The 26,502-nt window shown below is 42.6% G+C and overlaps 2 protein-coding genes across 5 annotated transcripts in view; both read left to right on the forward strand.

The window, feature by feature from the left end:
• afg1lb (AFG1 like ATPase b) overlaps positions 1-7,043 on the forward strand; it is a 27,877-nt gene extending 20,834 nt beyond the window's left edge. Inside the window, exons 8-13 of one of the 3 annotated variants that reach the window (XM_086190147.1) lie at positions 701-783; positions 1,652-1,722; positions 2,662-2,762; positions 3,874-4,014; positions 4,812-4,919; positions 5,653-7,043. In XM_086190147.1, coding sequence (XP_086046273.1) covers positions 701-783; positions 1,652-1,722; positions 2,662-2,762; positions 3,874-4,014; positions 4,812-4,919; positions 5,653-5,817 — 669 coding nt within the window. In that variant the 3' untranslated portion in view covers positions 5,818-7,043. Of the gene's footprint in view, positions 1-700; positions 784-1,651; positions 1,723-2,661; positions 2,763-3,873; positions 4,015-4,811; positions 4,920-5,649 lie in introns of all 3 variants that reach the window. The other 2 variants (XM_086190146.1, XM_086190148.1) reach the window with 2 other exon arrangements.
• A 3,390-nt stretch (positions 7,044-10,433) lies between these two features.
• Positions 10,434-26,502, forward strand: part of foxo3b (forkhead box O3b) — a 42,983-nt gene continuing 26,914 nt past the window's right edge. The window contains exons 1-2 of one of the 2 annotated variants that reach the window (XM_086189035.1): positions 10,434-10,648; positions 10,918-11,645. In XM_086189035.1, the coding sequence (XP_086045161.1) occupies positions 11,088-11,645 (558 nt within the window). In that variant the 5' untranslated portion in view covers positions 10,434-10,648; positions 10,918-11,087. The remainder of the gene's footprint in view (positions 10,649-10,917; positions 11,646-26,502) is intronic. The other variant, XM_086189036.1, reaches the window with a different exon arrangement.

Genomic DNA, 26,502 nt, shown 5'->3' on the forward strand with positions numbered 1-26,502 from the left:
AAAAAAAAAATCTTTTTGGTCACACCAGTACAGAGTTGTGAGAACATCCCTCCAAGTAACAATCCTTCCAAATAATCACCTAACACCATTAAGTTGGCAAGAAAAAATGAGAATAATGATTCACGAACAGTGACACTGATAGAATTTATAATCAGAATATCCACATGGAAATACTGTAAAAACACAAATTTAAAAGACAGTTCTTTGGTAAACAGTGCAAAGGATAATGGTGCAAACGTAATGGCATGATATTGGGATATGTGATGATACAACATGGATGCTATGACACCTCCTATTAACTGTTTCATAACAAAGGTAAATGGTAGCAACAGCACTAAATTGATCGAAGTAGAAAATAATTATTTTATTGATGAATTCATTGATTATTGGCTCTTGAAAAATTGACATCACGTCTTGAGTAGCTGAGACAAGACGTTTTAAGACAATCAGTACAATAAATGCTTCATTGGGTCATTTTGACATGTTGAAATGAAAATATGTGTATTTGATTTATTATTATTTATCATGTAACATATTGATTATTATTTATCCTTGGATACAGAAGTTAAATTCTAAACCAATCCTTTCAAGCACAACAACAAAATTGTCGCTTATAAACAAGGAAAGAATGCATTCTGGGAATGTTCAGTGTGTGTGTGTGTGTGTGTGTGTGTGTGCGTGCGTGCGTGTGTGTGTACAGGAGTACTGCCACACTGTCTGCCTTGACTCTGGGATTGACTACAGGAGGCTGGGCATGGCTTCAGCAGAGAAACTCTACTACATGTAAGACGCACACACACACACACATTCACACACACTTGTACAGGTTCTGTTTGGTCTTCTGTGTACAGTCCAACTCTCTCAGATTGTGTGGAGGTCTAGTGAAGAGTAAACCTGCATCCACAACATCCACACAAACATTCTCACACACACGCACACACACACACACACACACACACACACACACACACACACACACACACACACACAGAGGAAATATTTGTGCACCTCAGCTGGTTAGGAGCAGATGGATAAATAGGAAGAAGCAGATGGGGAGATTCATAAAGACCCACATTACCTTGAGAGCTACATTGAAAAAATGAGGAAGGAATCAATAGAATATTAGAAAAAGGCAGAGCTTTAAAAGCTATTTTTCTACTTGTCTTATTACATATACAATGTCACCATCACACACACACACACACACACGCACACAAACACCCTACAAATGACACTGTTGAATTGGAGCTGTGGAGTGCATCTCAGTGTATGTAAATAGAGCGCATCACATCCTTTTTACCCAGAGTTAAAACACAAGCGCACGCGCACACACACACACACACACACACACACACACAGATCTAATTTTGACATGCATTCACACGCTAATGCTTGTTTAGGGTCCAACATCCTGTTTTTTACTGATGGAGTGAAAAGCTAAGTACCCCCCTCCAGTGCTCTCCTTGCTGCTTCCATTTGATGTGAGCACTTCAGCATTTTTAATTTCATATCTTATTATTTCTTCTCCGCTTCCTTGTGTTGTGCATGTGTCTGCATGTGTCTGTGTGTTATACTTTTGTGTGTGTGTGTGCGTGTGTGCGTGTGTGTGTGTGTGTGTGTGTGTCTCTCTCTCTCTCTCTCCTCTCTGCAGGACAGGAGACCCTGGTGCCGAGGCCTTGTTGGATGCAATGTTTGAGGAGCTGGCTTTAAGACAAAAGAGCTGTGAGGAAGTTAAAGGACCTTTTTTTTGTGGGGGGGGGGGGGGGGGTGTTCAACACTATTTTGCTGAATCCATTATCATCACATCTGCAATAAATGTTCACTGTGAATACCCATTATCATAGTCAGTCTTATGGAATAATTGGTGGTAATAAAATGGTAATAACAAAGTACAAGCTTTAGCTAAGTATTAGCTTTAGCTAAATGGTCTTTAGTTGATAACAAGCGCCGGCAGAGATAATCAAAGATCATTTCCTCTTGTGATCATTCGTAGTAGAGCAAAATGTACTCAAAAAAATATCAAACATTTGCAGTGTCCTCACTCTTATCTATGAGGATTTGCTTCTTCTCTTGTCTTTCCTTGAATTTTTATGAACAAAAGAAGCAATTTAAATATATCATTCTGGCCTCTGCAAAATTTATGGTGAGCGTTTTTCATTTTTTGAGGATACAGAATAGTGGTCGGTTATTGCCAAATTTGGTAGATGACAACAAAATGTTTCTGTACTCATTAAATTTGCTGTCTTTTTATTTTCCTTGTCTACATTTTTTTTTTCAACTTTTAATCATTTCGATTTTGATTGGACTTCAGCCCTCCTCCACTATAAAATGCTGTTCATAGGATGTCTTGCATCACAGAATTGAATAAAACAGGGGTCCTCAAATCACTCGGAAACTTTAGGACTTCCACATTTTCTCATATCCTGTGAGGTCGTTGTCTATAAACATGAATTTGAAGTGTATAAAGTATATAATTTCAAGGTTTTAAGATGTCAAAACTTTGAGTGTTAATTTTTTTTTGTGTACTACAAAGGGTAGGGAGTAGGGTTCTTTGGTTTAACGAAATTAACGCAAAACATTCCTTCATAGATGTGTTTTTGATACGAGATGAACGTAACAAGAGTATGACTAAATGACATTGTGACGTGTGCGTTTCCATAGTTACCCGGCCTCGGGTGCTCACTGTGCAGGGAAGAGATGTGACACTGGAAAAGACCTGTGGCTCCGTCGCTGACTGTACTTTTGACGAGCTTTGCGGCAGAGTGAGTGATTCTTCATTGTTTTTGCGCACAAGCCGGAAAGAATATACAAATATACAACAAGTACAATATTATACAACAAAAAGTAATGCATGCAGAGAGAGATACAAGATACAAACGGATCCCTGGAGTCCCCATAAAGAGACTAAAATGATCATTTCAGGCCATGAGACATTACGCGTTCCCTCATTTTCCCTCAATTTAATTGCCACAAGGTATAACTTTGTCAAAAAAACTAAATTAATTGAACAATTTTGAACTTGTGGCCTCAAAGAAAGAAAAACAAATCCATTGTCATGCTACCAATGAGAAACTTTTATTCTCTTTTTCTTTTTTGCTAAAATCTTTTGATTTCATCTAATTCAGCATCATCTCCTCTGGTTCAAATTTGTGAAACAGCTTCTGGAGTAACATACTTTAACTGCAGAAGTATATATTTCACTCGTGCATTTGCAGGCAACGTAGCTGTTTATTTTGCTTTTATCGGACTGCTTGACATTGTAGACGGAAGGCAACATGAGGATTTACTTCTGGTCGGACCCCAAAACAGAAATATCCCAGTTGCCTTTACGACACACACACACACACACACACACACACACACACACACACACACCAAATCCACTCACTCCTAATCAAAACTGCTCAAATTCAAAGCACTCGGGTTGCCTCTTTTTTTTTTGCCTCTGAGTTCTGTTTCGTCCCTCCTCTGCTTGCTCATTATCCAAGCCTTTGCTCTCAAACTGAATCACCTTCCCTCCATCTCTGTCCTATTTTCTGCTCAATGTCAAGAAGCAAGTCTATTGACTATTTTATGAATAGTTGTGCCTCTGCCTCAAATAAAGCAGTAAACTGTCGTGTGTGTGTGTGTGTGTGTGTCTGTCCATCAAGCCAAGCCGGCAGAGGTGAGCTTTTTCAGTAATTAGAGCTTCAAGGCTTCTTCTTCTGTTTGACATGTGTCCACATTAATCTTTCAAACAGCAAAGAACTAAGGACAAGAAGTGAAACGATATCAGCTGCAGCTTTTCAATGTTATTAAGTGTCCGCTTTACTGGAATCATTTGTTAAAACCATCTGCTCCACATTGATTGTTGGGGGGGGGTGGGGGGTCCAGCCTCTAGGTGCTAGTGACTACCTTGAGATGGCGCGGCTCTTTGACACCGTTTTCATCCGCCGCGTTCCCATGCTGACGCTGACTTTGAAGGACCAGGCCAGACGCTTCACCACTCTCATAGACAACTTCTACGACAACAAGGTATCCAGCTGATAAAGCAGGAATGAAATGAAAGTGCAGCGCATCGTCAGCAAATCCTTTCAAATCATAGCCTCCATCCTCCCATTAGTTGAATGATGGCTAATTAGAAGGTAAAATAGACCCCTCTTGCATTTATTATAGCCTGTAGCAGTTACTTCCCTCTAGTAGGCGCTACCACCTGGTTTAAACACAGGCAGCAATACTTTGTCTTGGAATGTTTGCTATTGGCAGCCTCCACCATCAGTGTTAGAGTGTGTGTGTGTGTGTGCGTGTGTGCGTGCGTGCGTGTGTGTGTGTGTGTGTGTGTGTGTGTGTGTGTGTGTGTGTGTGAATGGGTGAATGAGACGGCACCAAAAAGCGCTTTGAGTGCTGCTAAGGTAGAAAGGCGCTATGTAAAAATGAGTATTTGGCAGAATTATGTGGCATCCACTTGGGAATGTTGCGCTTTTGAACCTCCACTCTTCGGTGAAACCTGGCACGTGGAGATAATTCATATGTATGGAACTAGAAGGTAGTTCGGTAGCGTATACCTTTGCCAAGACAACCCCAGTCAAACCCAATGTAACAAAAATGCAATTTTAAACAGTTCTGCCCACAAAAAAATAGAATGGGTCCCCCCCTTGGTCTATGCTAGACCCCTCTGACCTCCTTTCCTCTCTAATTGTGTTTTTATGATCAAGTAACATTTAGTTGCATCCTCTTACAGATGCAATTAAACACTATGTTACAGAAATACTGCTGCATTTCGGAGCTGTGGCAGGAACCTGAATAATACAGGAAGTGTTTGATCCTCTCAGGTGCGGGTGGTTCTTTTGGCTGCAGCTCCTTTAGACCGGCTGTTTGTCCACTCTGGAGGAGAGGACGAGAGGGACCGACAGCTGCTGGATGACCTGGGCCTCAGCCAGGTGGGATTGCATATTCCGAGCGTAGCAGCAGAATGGAAACACACTGTCTGTGTTGACATAAAGCTGAAATCGGTAGATCCACCAGTGGCCAGTGGTCTGAAAAGGTCATTACCAATGTCTCAGCAAAGTCTTTTCAGTTCATCCTTTAGTTCCATTGTATGTTTAAAGCAATTTTGAGGAATTCCCTCTAGGTTTTTAAAGATACGGCATTAATGTGAGGTGACCGGGACCTATAACTGCCATCTTTCGAGTCACGGTGGATGTTTGTTATATTTAAGGAAACTTCCTCAAGGTGTTTCCGAGATATTGTGTTCATGTGAGGTGGCAGTGACCTTGGCCTTTGACCATCTAAGCAATTTTCAGTTAATCCTTGAATTTTTGGAAGACATTTGAACAATTTGTAGAAATTCAAGGCATTCCAGAGATATCATGTTAAGGCTTTAGCAAGTGCTGAGACGTAAGCTCTTGTAATTGTGGACATGCAAGTTTTTAATTAAATTATGGGATCCAACTTAAGATTGAGATGAAATGCAGATGAATCCTACTTGAATGCACCGTCAAACTTAATGCATTTTTTTTGGTGCATCATCTTTTGAAACGATAAAATGTGAATCAATGAAAGATGGGAGGAGATTCCCTTTTATTTTTCTGTATAAACTTTTCTTCCTAGATAATGTTTGGATTCAGCTGTGAGTGGAGTACATTAATGGCTAACCTCTCCTCTCTTCAGGAGGCAGGGGAGCGTCTGACCCTATTCACAGCCGAGGAGGAGATTTTTGCCTTCCAGAGGACCGTCTCTAGGCTGACTGAGATGCAAACGGAGTCGTACTGGAAGGAGAGAGATCGTAGCATCAGGAAGAAACTCTTAAACGCCAAACATCCTCCAGTCGCAACCTGATCATTGTGTACTTGCAGACATGTAATAAGGACATCTGTAAATGATAACAAATACCGTCAGTTGAACCTCTTGTTGCCTGAATCATTCAGTTTGGAGCTCTGGTCTGACCTCCCTCCATCTTGTACATTCAACTAAGTATGATTGAAGCATATTTGGACCTCTTACTTTAAAGAATATTGTCTGAGCCAGAAAGCAAAGTAGTGCCCACAAGCTCACTTTAGGGAGAGAAAGGTATGTCGTGGTTGTTGACTACTGCCCTCTAGTGGCTGGAAAATAATTTTTAGAAGTCTTGTTAAAAAGGAGGGGAAAAAAATGTCTAAAATGCAACTCAGTCTGGTGAAAGTGTGAACTGTTATCTGATTCTTTGTGAGTTTGGACCATTAATATTAGAGGAAAGAAGTAGATTGCTGTTTAATTTCCTGCTTGGACTGGCAATGATCTTACTGTAGTAACATGAATATGCTGCAACTGAAATAATTCAAAATAAGAGAAAGTAAATGCAAGAAAAACCCGAAGGCAATATTGTAAAAACACTCAAAATTTAAAACTTCAACATCGTGATAGGATGGTCATCTTTGGTAAAACATGACAAGATCAGACCCTCATCAGGACATCGGAGTGTTTTAAAAGTCTGATTGGAAAAAAACATCCAAATAAAGGCGTTTTGCACGTTAGATTTTGTGTCCGTGTGTGTCCTGATCATTGGAGCGCCTCAAACAAACACTGTTTTTGAGTCCATGAAGCGCAAACAAAATGTCAGAACCCCCCAAAAAGTTTTTTAATTGCACAATGTATTGAACTTTTTTTATATTTGAACTTTGTCATGAATATAAATAGAAGCCCTTGCTGTAACATGCACAACAGACGTACACTTTCATTGATTGATTGTTTAGTGTGGCCTCTTCCACTAAAAGTGTGTGATACTTGGAAAAAACAATGTCAGGAATCTTTAAGACAACTTGAGAGCACGTTTCTTGCTCTCGATCATGGGATCACGGATCATCTTTTTTCCTGGTAGACGAACTATAAATGTGTTTTACTGCTGTGTGTGTGTGTGTGTGTGTGTGTTTTTGCTTGCTTGCTCTTGAGCCCTTGCGCAATGATATTATTGCCCTGCAAGGGACAACTGGGGTGCAGTTGGCTTATCTTGGTGCCAAACAAACGGGCTCACAGCCAGGGCAACTCCAGCCAGGTATTTCAGGAACACAAAGATATTATAGCCTCCTTTTCTAAACGTGCCAGGGCGTATCTGGACCCATATGAAAGTTCAGTTGTGTTTTTAATGCATTCATGTGTGTAGCAAGTAGACGAACAATAAAAAAAAAAAATTATTCTCAGTGAATGCACTTATTTACAATTCAGATACATTCGTATTGTCTGTGGCGTTTGGAAGCATCCTTCTTTAGGCCTGTAGGTGGCAGCAGAGGACAACCAATTGCTGCAAGGTTTGTTATTGCGTTTCTTCAAGGATGAGGTCATCCTAGTGCACCAATCCATCCCGGACCAGCCCGAAACAGCAAGCAGCACCTACAGGAGCTAAACCCACAGCCTCGTGTTTTAAATTCTCTTGGCAGCAAGCGTCAAGTATCTGTCAGTGTCTCTGTGCAGGGTTATGTGTGTTGTACACTTGACGTGAATCATTAAACTGTTTGATTCTATCCCACCATAATTCTCAATTCAAGACAAATCAATAGCAGAAGCCTCTAATCCAATCATAGCATGCTGCTGTTTGGGGGAAACACAAACAGGGGATGGCTGCCATGCTTTGTGATGTTCTGAATTGGATGATTCACGCTGGCTTAAAGGGATGGTTGTGGTCTCCATCCTCTCTGGACCACAGTCTTTGTTACCACTGCTGATGGAACCATGATGGACAAGGTCCTCTCTCTTTTTCTATCATAAAAACTAACAATGAAAGGAGACTTATTCGATCGACTGTCTTACATTAAACCTTTTTCAATTTGTGTATCTTTACCTCGTGTAGCGTTAGGATGTACTCAAACCCCCTGTGTAAAGATGTGAAAACACCAAGGTTTGTGTGTGGATGTGAGTTGATTAATGTGCCCTTGTGTGACATTGTTTCAGCACTGAGAGGAGCAGCTTAGGTGAAGCCAGCTCATCTTGGCGCCGAGTAATTTGTCTGTAGAAAATAGCAGTATTCAGGGACACAGAACTAGATATGACATGATACTGTGTAAAAAATTCAGGTGCAGTGTTTGAAAAAGTTCACACACTAGACACACAGGCAGGACCACACTAACATGGAAGTAAGACATGGAGCTAAAAGATTGTCTTGAACAATGTCTTTCTTTGGCGCAAGACATTTTGACAAACTGTCTTCTTCAGAGTTCAGGAGCAAGACGGCTTCCAAAGAAGACTTTTTAAGATGACCCATGAGCTTCAGTCTTCTCCCGCTTCAGTTTTCAAAACATCCAATTAGAATAAACTTGGTGCTTAGGTCTCGTATGGAGTTGAAATCTATAAAAAATCAACCAATTCAAGCTCTTAAAGCTAAAGCGAAAATAAGTTTATTATATATTAACTTGGAATTTAGACAATTGAAAAAAGACTTCTTGTGCATTATATTCACCGTGGGTTTAAAAAAAATGAAGAAAATGTTCAAATCTCCACCTCACTCAGACACACACACACACACACACACACACACACACACACACACACACACACACACACACTCTGACCTCCCTCTGTACATCCAGTGAGCAGTTCAATCTTTAGTTCCCCGCAGGAGCCAAACTGCTGCATCAGTTATTCTCTTTTATGTAAAGGCAACAAAAAAAAAGCATCACACATTGTGACTGACAATCTCCTGTAATCCTGAACAGCGCGCGCGCACACACACACACACACACACACACACACACTAGACTGATGCTCTTCTCCAGCAGTCCGTTTCAATAAATGTATGATGTCAGTGAGTGCTAAACAGCAGTAGATATCCCTATATTTGAATGCAGTTATGTGTAGTCCGGAAACAACAAAAAGAGGCTCCATTCAAATTGTTTTATGATGAAACTTGGTTTGGGAGGGGGGGGGGGCGGTCCACGAGCCACAGAGGAACCCGCCACATTTTGGTGCAGACCTCGTGCACAATCATACAAGAAACAATATCAAATCTCAGACACATTTTCTATGCTGTTACGATTTGACAATTGAAATTCTCCATCTGAAGATGTATCAACGTGGTATGTAATGGTCACCCCGTGGACGCGCATTCCTACACATAACACATGCCGCGAGCACGCGCGTGTGGACGCGCGCCATGCTGAAACAAAGAAGACAGGGCTGTTTTGATCCTGTCAAGACAGAAGGAGGGAGGGAGGTCCAGAGTAAAGGCATGGAGGAACGTTCTCCCTTCATTTCTCTGGCTAATAAACGACATGACGTCACCTTTAACGAGGTTGAACGGGCTCCAGGGAGAGAGGGGGCGTGGCCTGCGCAATGACAACCGTGATTGACAACTGGCATTAAAGTCACATTCAGAGATGACGCAGAAGCTGGAGGTAGAGAGGTAATCATCTAAAAGCAGGTCTCAGATGGCTGCTGTGATATTGTGACACTGTTAGCGACTCTCAGTGTGTCATTCATGCATCAGCACTGCACCATGCACATTACCTCATTAAAAGAATGGTTCTGGATGATGAGACGCCATATTGAACAACAATTTCAAACGATAAACTGATTTAAATGTGCAACAATTTGATGAATAATAAGCTGATTGACAGGTTACTATTTAGATATTCTTTTTCAGGCATTAATATCAATTTTCCTGCTTGTCAAGAGTGGATTTATGATATATACAGCTGCATTTTTGCCCAGGGAAAAAAATGAGCAGTGAAGTATGCATGATTATATATCAGCATATCATCGGTATCTGAAGATATGGTTCATTTTTCAAAATATATGTCAGTATGTGACTGATGGCTGACATTTACATCTAACCATTTTTGCTCAAATCTCATTCGATGATGGGAATAAAAACATTACATTTATGATTCATGGGCTTTTCCAAATGTTTTGGAAATCAATGAAACATTATTTTTTTCCCATTAAAAATGTCTATGTGTGTTTTTAGTATTACAAAACATCTGTTAATATTGTATGTCAATATATCCAATATTGTTCACTCGCTAATAGGTCAATAACTGTCCTGGGAAACCATGATCTTATTTTTAAAGTATTTACTTTCTCGATTTTGTTACTAGTGTTTTAATTTTCAAATGGACTAAAAGTCCTAAATAGCAAACAGAGTTCAACAAAACCTGTAGCTCAGCTTTAATTTTTGACCAAAAGATGTCCTGAAGCTGGTCTTATGCAAGAGTAATGATTTTCAAAAAAATGATTTCCCAAACTTCATTTATCAATCGTCCTTACTGGTCTTCCTTTGTGTTTTCTTCTCTGCTTGACTGCCTTGTCCATCATAACATGTCAGGACGTGTCCCGAGTCTCGGTTTGAACGTCTGCATGTCTCTTTAAAAGGCGATCCCATGCACAGGATCCAGGGGGCTGGACCTTGATCGACTTGCATGCTTGCGTGTGTGTGTGTGTGTGTGTGTGTGTGTGTGTGTGTGTGTGTGTGTGTGTGTGTGTGTGTGTGTGTGTGTGTGTGTGTGGATACAGTAGTAACCCAGAGTGAGGTGGCAGTCTTATTCCACATCGACACTGACTTGCCCTGCATCTCTCTCGCTATCTCGCTGGTGCACTTGAGGAGTGAAAGAGAAAAAGAGTCAAGATGGCATCTTGAATTGTCTGCGGACGATCCCTGATCAAGTCTCCCCTGGGTGCTCTGGATAACACAAGACTGTGCAAGGTATTTCATTTAAAAGTCTTTATTTATTGACAGTTTGAGCACTTTCTCCGGAGTCATTGATCTCCAGGAGGATTCAGCTCGTTGCACCAGGACGGGATTCGTTGTAGCGCTCATGAATGTCAAGAGAAGCAAACGGCTTCACTTGGGTGTTATAGGAAGTAGTTTAACCTTCACACTTGGGTTCAGTGTTTGTATTTTTGTAGCTCGGTGTTTAACAGTCCTCTCTGAGTTTTCTGGATTTAAATGTTCTCTATTTATGTCCTCAACAGGCGTTTAAAACTAAGTTGTTCCCGGCCCTGGTGGGACTTGGCTGCCCTGGAATAGCAACAAAGAACGGGAGCGCGCATTCATGGGATGCGACTTTGACAGCTCTTCGTTTCTTATCTTATAACTTTATTATATAGCAGCGGGGGCGAGATCGTCACTGGAGCAGGAGACAATGGCCGAGGCTCCGCTCCCAGACCCACTCCCGCAACTGGACGTGGTCATCGACCCGGATTTTGAACCCCAAAAGCGTCCCAGATCTTGCACCTGGCCGTTGCCTCGACCAGATTCGAGCGCCGTGAAACCGGAGAGTAATGACACAGATATTATACCTGAGGAGGAGGATGATGAAGAGGACAGTACTACCCCTACTGCCAGCAGTGCCAATGATTCTGGCGTGGTTACGGAGGACCAGAGCAGCAACAGCCCCTTAGCCGATGGTGGACTCTCCTCTCCCGGCCAGGAGAGCGGAGGCTCCCCGCTTTCTTCGCACTCTCCGACGCCTACCTCTGGCGCCCTGACCCCCAGCAGCCTGGCTGCCCAGCAGACCCCGAGGAAAGCATCATCTCGTCGTAACGCTTGGGGGAATCTCTCCTACGCAGATCTTATAACCAAAGCCATTGAGAGCGCGCCGGACAAGAGACTGACACTGTCCCAAATTTATGACTGGATGGTGAGATCCATCCCTTACTTCAAAGACAAAGGCGACAGCAACAGCTCTGCAGGATGGAAGGTAAGAGTGGCCCCACACTCATCCACCCTCCTTCCTCCATCACAACAAAAACAAAAAAGCATGTGGCTTGTAAACCCACTGACGCACATACACACACACACTCTCTCTCTCTCTCCCCCTCTCTCACACACGCACACCAGCAAGCACACTTTTGTTTTTACAAGGGTCTATTTGGAAAGTCTGACTCTCATTATGGCTCTCATTATCATTGTAATGGAAATTACTGATCAGTTAGAAAACCTAGAGGAGAATCCTCATGGGAGCCACCAGGATCATTCATCTCTCTAAGCAGGTTCGAATGACTTACACACACTTAATTATATGTTTCACTTGTAATAATATCAACATTAACATTGTGAAGTCCAAGGCAGGTTCTTTGTTTGGTGTTTCTCCTCATGACTTATGTGCATAATATTCCTCTGAGGCCACAGCCTGTCACATGCCTGGAATTAAGGAGAGAGAGAGAGAGCAAGAGCGAGACCAGTAACCGGTTTGTCTGGAAACACAGTAGTCTATTTTGAGTGACACAACTCCTATTTAAGACCTCAGCCAATGATACAATTACATAAGACAATTTACTGAACAGCAACTTAATCCATTAAAAGGATAGGGGATGAATGTAAACACAACTTAATACGTGCGCTCGTTCCTCCACGCTGATCAAAGTCATTTAATATCGTGACGTTGTGGTGTTATCCCTTCATGTTTTTGGGCTTTTATATTTAGAAGCAATATTTATGCCATGTTATGCAGACCACATTGCTCTGTGGGGCGATTTGTTATGTAAACCTTGGCAGGGATCTGTCAGTCTCTTGGGGTCAGGTAGACAACTGCCAAGGTTGCTGGTCCCGCCATGAGGGAATTACATAACTACTGTGTTTGGGTGAGCCATTAATACGGGTGCTGCTTCTTTTAAAGGCAATGATCTGGTCAACGTAAAAGAAATGTAGGACCTGCAAAAAGAGGTAGAGGAGTCGCAGAAGGTCAGAGAGCGGAGATTAACACTCCTGAGAGGCTGAAGGGGCCCATCCTGTGGGGCATGGGGCCCTATAGACCATATTTTGTCAGAGGGTCTCAGGTTTTTTGCTATGTGATATGCTTCAGTGAAGAGAAAAGAGGGAGGTAGTGTGAGGAGCCCCCACCAAGTCAAGGCCGAGTTCACTGTCACCACGCTGGGTTCTTTACTCCTGGAATTTAGAGCATGAAGACCAGGCTGTCGGTGGTTTAGTGTTACGCAATCTTCTCGCAGTTCACAACCTTTTTTTAGTTTTAAACTCTTTCACTACACACTCCCAGCTGTTCCTATTTCACACACAAAGACACACACACAAACATACACAGTTGTGGCACAAGCGAGCAAAGGTTAGATGAAGAGTTTTTGAAACACACAAGGAGGTTTCTCAACGTTTAAGACCTGAAACATACCTCAGGCTGCAGTTAGTTTTTCGTAAAGAAATACAAAGGCGATCCGTGGAGCCAGGTGTGCACGGGACGGAATGAGACTTCTTTTTTTTTAACCCCTTCAACTCTCGATTTCACTCACTTAAGGACTCTTAAGTTTCACCTCTGCGCAGACAAGAGTCCTGGTCTGAACACATACAGTTTCACACAGCCGGGGCATCTTTGTTGAGGAGATTTGCTGAGCAAATCCGAATAATCCTCCTGGGTTTCTCTCCCAGGTTCCCACTTACGTCACTCTATTTCATATCTTTGTCAGTTAAGCATTAACCCTGGTAAAAGTAGGTTAAGACATGCAAATATAACACCAGGAAAGATTTTTATGACCTTATTGTCTTTGAGGGAGACGCCACTTCATCATGAATTTGACAAGAACATACTGTACGCTCACTTTCCTGTTGAAAAAAGAATATGATCTTACTCTCATTAATTTGTTTTTGTGGCACTGGCGATTGACCTTATTGCTCACCATTATTTTTTAAAAACATTTCTACCTCTCAGATTGTTCCCATGTGACTGCTTTTGTCTTGATACTATTTGGCTACAGAAAACAAGACAGGTTTATATTACTCAGAGTACGGTTCTTAAAAGGTTTTGCTCGATTGCCAGTTTACAGTACAACATTAAACCTTCCATATTTCCACATACACACAGAACTCCCTGCCTTCTCTCTGAAAAGCAAAATCCTGACTAGAGTTTGGAGATTGTTGTGCACAGTGGAACTATTATGGAAAAGCCGATTGAAGCTTTAACCATTTCGTAACCAATGACTGATTTCTATGTGTTAATTGAGATTGTAGTCATTTTTTATGTTGAAATTTCTCTCACCCAACTCTGACCAGTCGAGGAAAACTAAATCAGATCATTCTTGGGTGCAGTTAAAAGTTTACTGTGGATCACATCAGCCTGTTTGGGTGATTTGGGTTTTGTTTTTTTGTTTTTTTTCTTCCAGCTGGATATGTGCCCAAGAGGGGCAGGTCTGGTTCAGAGCTGTTGAAATGTGTGCTAAGAGAAGGGGCTGCGTCTCAAAATAGCACCTGTAAACACTCCTGTAACGCTCAGTGTGTGTGTGTGTGTGTGTGTGTGTGTGTGTGTGTGTGTGTGTGTGTGTGTGTGTGTGTGTGTGTGCTTGTGTGTCTTTCATCTGTGTGACTTTGCATAATCAGAAGATTAGGTGCACCTGTGTGTATTTATGTGTAAGTACACAAGATGGTGTTTGCATGTGTGTGTGTGTGTGTGTGTGTGTGTGTGTGTGCGCGTGTGTGTGTACGTGTGTGGCAGTGGTGAACCTTGTGCTCTGATGTTACTTAACCCTGCTGTAACAAGGTCTCTTTTACCAGCAGCTGCCCATTGCAGGCCTAGTTATGTCACACTGACGCTAGATATAAACACACACACACACACACACACACATACACACACTGTCATATACACACATCCTATATTCTCATATAAGGTGCATACAGTACATACAGTTCTGTCTAGCACTGGTAAAGTTGACAGCTGACATTCTGCTACATGTTTTTTAACTCTGCATACATTTCCTGCATAGACAAACTTGTACAGACATATAGGGTGTGCTCGCTGGGTCATGTTCAGACACCACACACAAGTTCAGCCAGTCTTTGCGCCAGGTCTAAATATACACGCACGTTTAGAATAAGTTTAGCTCACTAAAATTCATTCATTAGAACTTTGGAAGAAGTAATGTTGTTTGTCCACAGTAATTAACTTTTATACTTAAACAGATAGCCACTTGCGGATGTTCAGTATATTCAAATCGAACCGCAAAAATTAAATTCACATTCTCGCGTCCGATATCGCCAAACAATCACATTCACATTTCTATACACACACACACACACACACACATGCTGTCATCCTGCCCTCTGCAGATTCCCCCATCTGACTTTGTCCGGAGGCGTATGGAAAACAGCCCCTCATAAAGCCACTGGCCATCTTGATTACCATTTTAATGGCCTAGCACACTGCGAGTGTTGATTCTTTGGGGCTGAAATTATTTATTGTTGCTATCAGAGTAGGATGAGGTTGGACAAAAGGGACGGGGTCTGTCAGGGAAAAAAAAAAAGTCAAATAACACTGGTTCTTTCATTGGCCGTCCATCAGCGTAGAGAGGGGATGAGGTCTTCGTGGGTGATAAGATCTCTCTGTCAGCCATGAATCATTTAGTCATTCTTTCTAATTTATTCTCACAAGCTGAAAATCACATGAAATGACTGACGTTCTTATTATGCCGAAGAAAATAAAAGATTATGTATGTGTGTGTGTGTGTGTGTGTGTGTGTGTGTGTGTGTGTGTGTGTGTGTGTGTGTGCGTGCGTGTGCGCGTATGTGCGCGGGCGCGCGTGCAGGTACTCAGGATATAATCAGGAGGCCTCTCCGGTGGAGCTGGCACTGAGCCGAGCTGAAGGAACTGAAGCAAAAAAAAAAAAAGAAGCAATAAACGGAGGAGAGAAGGGGGGGGGGAAGCGAAGACGGTAGAAGGAGGGGGAATTGAGGGAGTAAATTAACAAGCTTTGCTTTAAATTGGTGTAATACAACTGCCCTCTGGCTGTGATTCCCAGTGGAGAGGTTTGAGGGTGTGTGAGGGTGAGGGGGCGCTGGGTTATGAGAACCCACCAGCTCCAGGCAACCCTGCAAGTCTGAATAGCTTCAGTTGACCTCTGCATGGAGGGAACCCCCCCAGGCTCTGTTCTAGTTCCATTTCCAATCAAGGAGTATATTCCTTTCTTTCGCTGCATGAAGACGTTGTTGAATTACACCATGTAGCTAAAAATGTTCCATTACCAAAAAAAAACAAAAAACCTCTGGGATGTTTCTGTGTTTTTGAATCCGACTGCAGAGGTTACATTTAGTTACAAGAGCATTATTGACATCAGAAGATGCAGGGGATGATATAAAGCCTGGCTGGAGTCAGTCAATGCTTGAGATCGTCCTTGTAATGATGGATGGCACAGGGATCAGGGCTCTCCACAAGGTTTTCCACAATGAATTCAGCATTTCTGTATGGACTTTGAGCACTTGTAATACAAAATTGCCTTCAGAAAATCTTGAGGTACATAATTGTAACAGTTACTCGTTTTTGTATCTTGAAAACCAGTGAAAAGTGCACTTACAGTTTGTATCAGCAAGTGCGTCTCCCTTGTTTACGCCCCTCATTTGTCTCACTGTCAGTGGTTCCTTTTCTTACCTGGTAAGATGACTCTCCACATGCGATCACATCTGACTTTTAAAGACAAATAAAATAAACATTATTTTAGTTCGTAGAGAGACATCTTAGTCCGATTCAAAGCAATACTAGTTAGCTAGCTCGGTCTTTTCTTTGGCACAGACCTGCTTGTGGAAATGTTCAGGCGTTACTATAAATTCACGTAGATATTCTATGTACAATAAATACATATAAATGTATCTATGGTAAAAGTTTTTAAAAAAGTAAGTGTCCCAGTTGCCTTCAAATACGTAATAAAAGCTTGGTTGTTTTAAATTCAAAATATAAAATCACCTCCATTTGTCTTCACAATTTCCTTCAACTAAAAATTCTAAGGCCATCGAGACAATGATTTTTTTAAAGTTATATTGTAGTTTTTGTTTGTTTGTTTATTTTTTCAGTGTACAACAACAACAATAATAATAATAATGATAATATGCCACCGCTGTTGTTTCCTTCAGTGTGGCTGAGGTTTTGAGTTGACCCTGCTAAAAGAAATTTACCTCGTGCAGCCCAGACCGCCTCCAATTGTGGTCTCTGCAATTGGATGCCCACTTGCGGTCAGATCACTCAGGACCCACGTTGCCTTTGAGCTACCTGTGTATGTGTGCTTATGTATGTATTTGTATCTCTGCCCCCCCCCCCCCAGGCTTTCAAAAGTTCAGCCAAGAAACAAACTAGAATCCAATTTTTGTTTCTTGCACCCACAGTCTCTCATCATTTCTCACCCTCCCAGCCATGTCACACACAACCACACGATCTTTTCAGCTCAAAGACGCAGTTCTCAATTATTCAATGCGCTGGGAAGAATTCAGATCACTGTATTAATTTTTAAGAGCTTTTCTTGGCTAAAGGCTTCCCTTCTTTCTTGGCATCAGTCTCTGTCTTTGGTCGCTCCTCCCTTCTCTTTGCCATCTCTCTCTCTCTCCTCTCTCATACACCATCCCTCATTATTTTACTGCCAGCTCCCTCGTTTGTCTGGATGTAAAACAGTGTGGTGAGCAAGAATGGGCCCCTCTCCACCCCATCCCCCACCCCCCTGATGGAGGTAAACCCTGAACTTGTCTCTTTCGCTCTCCTCCCGTCCCTCTGTGGCCTTCATGGTGAAACTGCAGCATTTTGTTTGACACTCCAGTCTCATATTGACCACATCGCCGTTGCTGTAAAATTACGCAGTTTGTAATAGAAACGAATAGTTTGAAAACCTCAATATGACCCAGCTGTGTTCAGCTGGTTTCTAAGATCCCAGAGTTCTTAGAATTTCTTTCCACAGTGATGTTGGTGGTTGAGGGCAGACGGGTCACAGCATTATTTATATGCTGTGTGTGGATTTGGATTGCATAAACACACTCTCTCTCTCTCTCTCTCTCTCTCTCTCTCTCTCTCTCTCTCACACACACACACACATATAGCAAAAGAGAAACCAGCTATCTGCACAATCCAAGTCCGTGATACAAACACTGATTGCATGTTAAAGATGGGATCTTGGTGTGGCCTGGCATGTGGACCAGGATATTTTAGTGTCCTGTGTACGGGAAGTGTTAAGATTGATTATACTTGATCGTTAGCACTGAGCAGTAAGAAATATGCCCTGTTGTGGCCGAAACAGTAATTGGCATGAAGGATTCTGTGCCACTGTGCTTGGATACTCTGTGTACTCAAAACAATGGTTACTGAAAGGAGTAACTTGTTTTTGATTTGGAGCCAATCAAAGTTGAACAATAGCGACTGAAATAAATTCCACGGAAAAGAGCTCAAACCAGAGAGTCCGTGGAAATGAGCAGGGACTGTGAGTGTGTTATGAAGCAATCATGTTACTGCTATATGTAGTTGGATTTTTAAAGAGCCCGAAGGTAAAGATGTAGGATACACGTATGGCATGCTCTTGGCATGTAGCTATGCTGCAGCCTATAGCTTTGACACGGATGTATAAATTAGCCTGAAGTGTTTGCAGGACAAAAGTTATCAGAAAAGCACATATTTGCTATTTTGCAAAGTAAATTAAGAAGATAGGACTGAATGCCAAATATGTGATGAGATCAAATGGCCAGTTAGCTTAGCTTAGCTTAGCTTAGCTTAGCTTAGCATGCAGACTGGAATTAAAGGGAAACAGCCTGGTTCTTTTCGGAGGTATCCCCTTGAACTTGAAGCTAACAAAGCTCGCTGCATTATATTTTAAGTGCCTGTTGAATCCCTGAAGCTACGGTGCTGTCAAAGAAACCTCACGCTCAAGGCAGCTGCTCAGCAGTTTAAACATTATCAGATTGCACTCATCTTTTCCAAACTGAAGCTACTGCTTTAGTCAGATAACTGTTGTTAATTTGCAAGAAATCATTAGAGAGTTGGCATAATGCTGGAAGGGAAGGAAGTTGTAATGACGGAATTTCCAAGAAACATATTTTTTTTAAAAAGAAGGGTGAGAGGATGTTCGGGAAGTACTCATGTAACATTGAGGAGAACGTGCCAACTCAGCATGGTGAGCAGTTCAGTGTCTGTCTGGTGGTTTAGACTTGCCTTTAACTGGAAAACCGGGGCTGAACCTTTGCATGTCCTCAAAAATAAATTACTGAATTCCTCCCAGTTCTCCACACTTAAAGGGGGTTGCATGCTTCTTGTGGTGAGCTAAAATACACAACTCCCCAAACACACACACACACACCCGTCCGCAAGCCTCCATAATTAAGTACTGCAAACTTAACACTCAAAATTTCAAACGTGAAGATTTGCAGCTGTATGCTGACAGCACACATGTGGCTGTGATTGGCAAGTTGTTCTATGGAACCAGCAATTGGATCACTCTTCTTCTTCATTTCTTGTTCATCCTTAATCAGAGAACTGATCATCAGAGAGACAGATAGCAAACACTCACCGTTTAACTAAGAAATATCATGCTCCGCTTTGTACAAAAGCAACAGCAACATGCTCAATCGAGGACACACACACACACACACACACACAGAGTAATTCTTGTGCACACACCTGCAGAGGAGATAAAACCAGTTGCCTCACAGACCGTGCTGGGAGTTTCTGTAACTGACCTTTGACCTTTTAAGAGTAAGGTTAAGCAAAGACCTATTTTCTGTAGCAGGGTCGCAAGGGAGGAGGAGCCGTAAAATTATACTTATGTCAGAAAGAAATACAGAAATACTTGTCAGACTGGAAAATCATGTAACAGACAAGCTGCTTCAAGATATACTGTCTGTCTACCGCAGCCAAAAATAAATAAAAACCCTGAGCAAACCAGCAATTACACATATCCCTCAGCTCACTCTGCTCTGTCGAAACAAGACATCTGTAGATGCCCGTATACAAAAGAAAAGTGTGGCTGATGAATTACTTTTGATGCATTTATCAGTCAGGAATATGACAGAAGCCATAAACGTATTTTCTACCTGCGTCTTGATTCTCTTCTACCGATTCACGTAGGCACTTTGTGTGTTGATTAGGCCTGAGTTATGGGGAAAAGCACGAAAACCAGATTCGAGTAAATAACAGTTGTTTTTTTGTAATCAATGTATTATGAGGTATTGCTTTTCAATTTCAAAATTCCTTTAACTGAAAACTTTTCTGGTGAAGCCAGAATGTTTTTTCTTTGACTGACCATGGGAACAGTGTGAAACAACGCTACGGCAACAAGAAGCGCCAGATGTTGACCAGTGGTCTGCTGGACCCATCCTTTTCCTCTCTGCAGTGTTTAAATGGCTTCTTAATGGAGAATTAGTGCCACCTACTGCTACTCTTGACAAATCAGCTCCTATAAATTGCATAAAAGTAGTACAATTTGCAATTTCTGTCACAGATTCTATAAAAACCTCTGGTTAAAATTTGTGACAACTCAGACTGTAAACTTGATTAATGGTGAGAGCGCGTGTGTGTGTGTATGTGTGTATATATGTGTGTGTGCATGGGCGTGTGTGTGCATTTTTACTTGAGCAGGCATACGATGAATGACACTTGTGTCGACAGTGGGACAGAAGAGTGTTACATGTTTGTCACCATAGCAACTGATAAATTGTCAAGAAAGTGGGGAGACTGGTTGCAGTTTGGGTGACAGCTGATAACAGATTGACCCACTGAACTTATCGCCTCCCCTTCTTTAAACACACGCGCGCACACACATGCATGCACGGGCACACATGCACACACACAAACACACACACATGCATATAGCACATAGCTCCCATTCTGGCCTTGCTTCTCAGTGTCTCTGATAACCACATTGCTGAAGTGGGCCCCTTCTCCTCTCTGTCTCCGGCTCAGAGACCACTCCCATTACCCATCAACTTACTGAACCCGTCTCCATCTGAGCCCTCATCTGCCCATGGCTGATTCAAACTTATCATCTCAGATTTGGCTCTCCAATCTCTCTCTTGGTTTTTAAACTTTAATTTGTTTTCTTCAGAGCCCGTCGCCTTCAATTACACTGGTCCACCCTTATCTGCATGGCTGAGTCTGAGCACCGCCTGAGCATCCCTTCCTGATTAACAATTAATTTGCCAGAATAAAGCTTTCTGTGTCAAAGGAGGGAGATGGAGGAAGAGGAGAGGTGAGGAATGAAGGAGGGTGAAAAGGGACGTTCTGCTGACACATTATTTGAGGAAAATCCATTTCAAATGTGTTGGCCCCCTTCCCATTCCTCCCCCCTTTTTCCTCACCTCTCAATCCACTCATACCCTTCCTTCCCAGTCAGGGTTAGTCCAGATTGATGACAGCAGATTAAACCCGGATTATGTTAGATTAACTGTTTTGGGAGTCATAGCCCAAGCTAAATTGAGCTAATCCATCTGCGTGCATCCATGTGTGCGTGCGTGCGTGCGTGCGTGCGTGTGTGCGTGCGCGCGTGTGTGTGTGTGCGCACAGTTTATTTTTGTGCGTGAGTCACAGAGATGCCTGATCGTGATATCTATCACTATCATTTTGTGTGGAATTTTACAAGCACGTTCAAGTGGTTAAAAGATTTTTTCCAACCACAGATGCGACACTCCCTGATTTGAGACTCAAAGATTTCCCGTTTGCTATGCCACCTGTTGGATCCACATGCTTTCAATTGAGATACTTTTGTCTCTCTGGGAAATCCTGTAGATCCGAGTCACACATGCCAGAACCCTCAGTTGCTAGTATGAGTTCCACACTTTGAAATTTGTTGCCGTACACATGCTGGCTCCAATGTTCCACATCCTCCATGGATCATTAAAACAAGGGAATGATGTTTTCAGTTCCTTTAGCTATCTGATAATAGTTCCCATAATGTTCCTGCAGCTATTTCCCGGCAAAAATATAGAGCTTGAATCCATTGTGTTTGTTGGCTTTGGTGTCTCTCACACACACACATGCACACACACACACACACACACACACACACACACACACACACACACACACACACACACACAAATGCCTTTGAAGTCCAGGGGCCACAGTTGTGACTTCAAGAGGAGTGGGATTCTTACTAAGAGGCTGGTGTGTGTGTGTGTGTGTGTGTGTGTGTGTGTGTGTGTGTGTGGAGGCAGGTTAGTGGGATGAAGGAGAGCTATTGTTGAGGAGTTGTCGAGCCAGCTTCAGCCACTGAACAAGAAAACAGAAAGTCAAGGCTACTTCCTGCAGCGGTACAACATCCGAGGGTGGGTGTTCAGTTCTGGTCACTTAACTGTAATGTATGTGGCGTGATAGGAAAAAAAAAGAAACACTCACACACGAGGTTCAAGAGGCTTTACAATCTACGGACATTTCTTTCACAAGAAAAAGAAATAGGAGAAAAGATAATTTCATATCCAAATCACACTTTTTAACTCTAAAATCAAAAAAATCAACGTATTAGGGGACTAGTGAGCAAAAACCATCAGTTTCTACTCTCAATTATATCCACTTGTCATCTTGGAATGAAACTAGGCCAAATCATAACCCAGAAAAGTGGGTGACTGTGAGCTGGGCCTCCTTTCTCATCATTTCAACCGTCATCTTATCTGTTATGGTTTATGAGGCCTAAGTAAACCTTGCTGTTTGCACACCTGGGTTTTATAAAAGACAAGTGTGTGCTTGTGTGTGTGTGTGTGTGTGTGTGTGTGGTCTTGATAAGGGTCAGCAGATGTGTCAGCAGAGCTAACCAGCAAATACAGGTCAATCAAATAAGTAGGATCTTTATGTTTTGCTGACAGTGCACAAACTTGACGATATCTTTAGCTGTATTTCTTTTTTTTGGGGGGGGGGGGGGGGGGTTGTGATTGGGAAAATACTTTCGACCCGATGAGCTGACAGATGAATTTTTCACAGATTGAGACTGCGGAGTCGGTGAAATCTGACTCTGGAGTTGTGGACATCTATCCTAAGCTGACAAAAGGGGGAGAGGTCAAAACGTGTCCCAGTAACCCAGAGAGGACGAGAGGGACCCCTCACGCCAACAGGGCTGGTGTGGGCAACTTGCGAGCTCAACACCTCTTCTACTTACTCCCATATATTTACTTCTGTTGAAATTCAACATGAGGGTGTTGCATTTGATGCTGGTGTTTAAGACATAGATGGTACACTGAGAATATGTAACCAAGGTTACCAGGTAGGGTCCTTGAGCCAGCTGGGTATCTAGAAGAGAGAGCGGAAAATGTGCTGAACAAGGTTTTCCCCGGACATGACAAACGCACTGAATCGCCTTCATCTTGAAAATAATAGTTAGTTTTTAGCATAAAAAAAGTTGGCATTTTATGCAAAGATCTGACAGATCGGCGGTGGTTCTGTAAGGACTACTAAATATATCTGGGGTGATTTTGGGACTCTTAACGCCACACAATAGTGATAACTGATCTAAGAGAGCTTTTGCTATTCTGCACAAAGGTTAAAATGCTATAAATTACTTTTTCATTGATAATTACTGGAGTCTGTCCACAATAACAGACAGTAAGATATGCATTCCCCCTGCCAGTAATATTGAAAGGAAAATGCCTTTATGAATAGTTTGAGCACTCTGCTGCAGCCATTAGTAGATTTCTCTTTGCTTATCTTTGTTCTTCTGTCCTTCTCCATCACTCACCACATGCCAGGCGTTTTTTTCATCTAATGTGGGTAGCTGGGCAGAGAGAATACCCACTGTGTGTGTGTGTGTGTGTGTGTGTGTGTGTGTGTGTGTGTGTGTGTGTGTGTGTGTGTGTGTGTGTGTGTGTGTGTGTGTGTGTGTGTGTGTGTGTGTTTCATTGCTTATGGGGGCATGAAATCACTCTAAAGCCTCAAGGCACATTGGGCACTGCTGTACCCAGACGCAGAGCTCTACTTTCCACTCTGTCTTCGTCTTTACCTCCTGCATGTGTGTACACATTATAGGTGCATGCGTGTGTGATTCCTCTGTACTTCATCCCTCTGTTCCCACGGCGACCTTCATCCCACCCAGCCAACCATCTGCCCATCAATCACTCAGTCCCTCTGTGCTGCTGAGGAGAGACACCGATACCCGTCGACACTGACCTCAAGACCTGTGGTGTCTCAAATTGGCTCCAGGACACACACACACACATATACACCCACATGCACATTTGGAGGGAAACAAGCATACCCCAGTGTGCATAAATACACAACTGTATGAAAACAAAAAACACATAGTTAGGGAGGCATTCTCAAACACGCATTTCTTATTTCCATGCTTGGCTCCAGGCATTTGAATGTGGGCTCTTAAATAGTGAAGTCTTTGTGCTCACTGTGAACATACAGGCACATGTGTATTTGTGCGTGTGTGTGTAGTACTGTATCGGGAGGGGGGCTGGGTAATGCAAGGGAAAGCCCTGTCCTCAGCTGTTGTTGGACCCCCCCCCCTCCCCATCCCACCCTAGAGAAGGGAAAATGTAGAACAGCAGACTTTTCCTCCTCCAACATACTTTCTTAGCTTCATTCCCTCTTGGCTCTGTTGAGGCCTCCAGGTCGCTGATACGGAGCTGAGAAGAAACAGTTGACCCCTCACTTCCTTTGCCTCCTCCATCTCACTCCTTCTCTTCTGTTATTCCCTTAACATATTGGCGGTGGGGGTGGGGTGGTTATGTGTACAGCGTTGGAGCTCATGTGATCTGACCGTAGAGTCACGTGAGCCAAGAGTACGTGCAGTTCCACCCAGTTACTGTCTATGCAAGAGACTCAACACATTGTAGGCGACTTGAACTGAAGATAATTGAAGGTTTTAAAAGAAATCCACCCTGAAATACTTCAAATACTTTCTATAAATGCAAGTTTCCAACCAGTATAGACTCAGTTTAAAAAAAACAACAACAAAAAACTTTAAGGAACCTTGTAGCCATGACAGGAATGTTGAAATTTGAACAAAGGTCAAAGGTCAGAGACATAATCAATCACTATTTTTGCTTATTGTATTTTTTTTTTTTTAAAGGAGGAATTATTAGTCATAAAAATCACCAGCTCAAGAACATAAGACATGAAAAAAGTCAAGAAAAATGTGGCAACACAGCAGCAGAGAGACGACATTGAATTGAGAGGTGCTGCAGTCTGAGGGGCTGCAGACGTCGGGCCCTGTTTTAGCATTGGCAGCACAGTGGGTGTCAGACGCAGGGAGTGTATGGCCATCCTCGTGTGGACGTGCAATTCTGGGGCTATTTTTGGTCAACACATTCAGATGCGGGGGTCAAATGAAGTGCAGAGAATTTTTTGCTACTCTTTATTGTTATTTCTGTTTATTCGTATCGATGGTCTTCAGGTGCTTGCAGGTGGAGCACAACAGAAGTGAGTTGGGGAGAAAGCGCAGCATCTAGGAACAAATTTGAATGAACCTCCTCCGTCTCTTCTCGTGTCTGTGCACCGTTTAAGTTTGCAAAATAGGAAATTACAGTTGTGGCGCTGCATACATGCTCCTCCATGACAACAGCCCTATATCTGATCACACTTAAATTTCTGAGTGGTGTTTTTACAGAGCTGCAACAAAGGCAGCCGCTTAAACTTGTGCCAGGGATGTCACATTTCAGGGTCGGAGGTCTGCTCATAGTTGTGGGTGCTTTTTACTGTAGCCAGAACGGCCACAATTGAAATCAAGGGGAAAATCACGCATTCAGAGAGAGCACTAAGATCTTATAATTGCAAAAATGAGGATGCGGACTCACTTACAGCTGCATTCTCAAACAAATTCAATTTTACATGTGAAAATGGATGTAGAGGAAGTTGGAATTTTTGCATTCGAGAAGTAGTATATCCTACTTGGAAACTCTGAGATGACCTGATGAACCCTGGGAGATCATAAAACTATACGCGAACAGCCGAGACGTCAAAAGTGTGTGTGTGTGTGTGTGTGTGTGTGTGTGTGTGTGTGTGTGTGTGTGTGTGTGTGTGTGTGAGAGCGAGAGAGAGAGAGAGTGTGTGTTAGTGTGTATGTCAAATGATCTGTAAGTGCTTGAGGCTCCGTCATACCTCCGTGTGGTTGCATCCTCTTGCTCTACCACTGCTGCGGCCCGTAATAGCAATCAAAAACGGAGGGTCCCTGCCACCCCCTCCCATCCTTCCACCCCTCTCACTTTCAGAATACAGTATAATTATTCTCATCCCTCACTCTGGAGAGAGCTTAGCAGTTTGAGTGCTACTTCTTTTCTTTTTTTTTTCTCAGACAGGTCAATATTGGTCAGGAATCCATTTTCATATGAGCACTTGAGTCAATGTGTGCATTATTCATGGAGCCCCATTGCCCGAAATTGGCTATGTGCTGTCCAGTGACAAAGATGTAGGTGGTGTGTTTATGTTGTGTGTGTGTGTGTGTGTGTGTGTGTGTGTGTGTGTGTGTGTGTGTGTGTGTGTGTGTGTGTGTGTGTATGTGAGAGAGAGAGAGAGAGAAGGGGGGCAGCACTGAGAGTGACAGACCCTTGCTGACCGCATCCTCTGGGAATGGATCGTTGATTATCACTGTGCAGTGATTGATATCAGTGTGTGGTTGAGAAGCTCTTAGTCTGATTAAAGTACATAACCGATCAACACGGGAATATGAAAGCGCATGCATGTGGTTGAATTTCATGTGTGTGCATAAATGTGTGGGTTTTGTTTTTTTTCAAATACCCAATGATTTGAATCTCATCTTGTCTCTGGGCACCACATTATCACTTTCTGCACTCCCTCCGCCTCCCGTAATCCATCATTTCCATAGTGCAGGCTCAGTTGTGGGAGCTGCATAAGCCTCCATCTCTTTAAATATGGGTTAGTGTGC

This window comes from Aulostomus chinensis, chromosome 20 (assembly GCF_037954235.1).
Source record: "Aulostomus chinensis isolate RoL2024-O1b breed Wild chromosome 20, RoL_Achi_v1.0, whole genome shotgun sequence".
NCBI classification, from domain to species: Eukaryota; Metazoa; Chordata; class Actinopteri; order Syngnathiformes; family Aulostomidae; genus Aulostomus; species Aulostomus chinensis.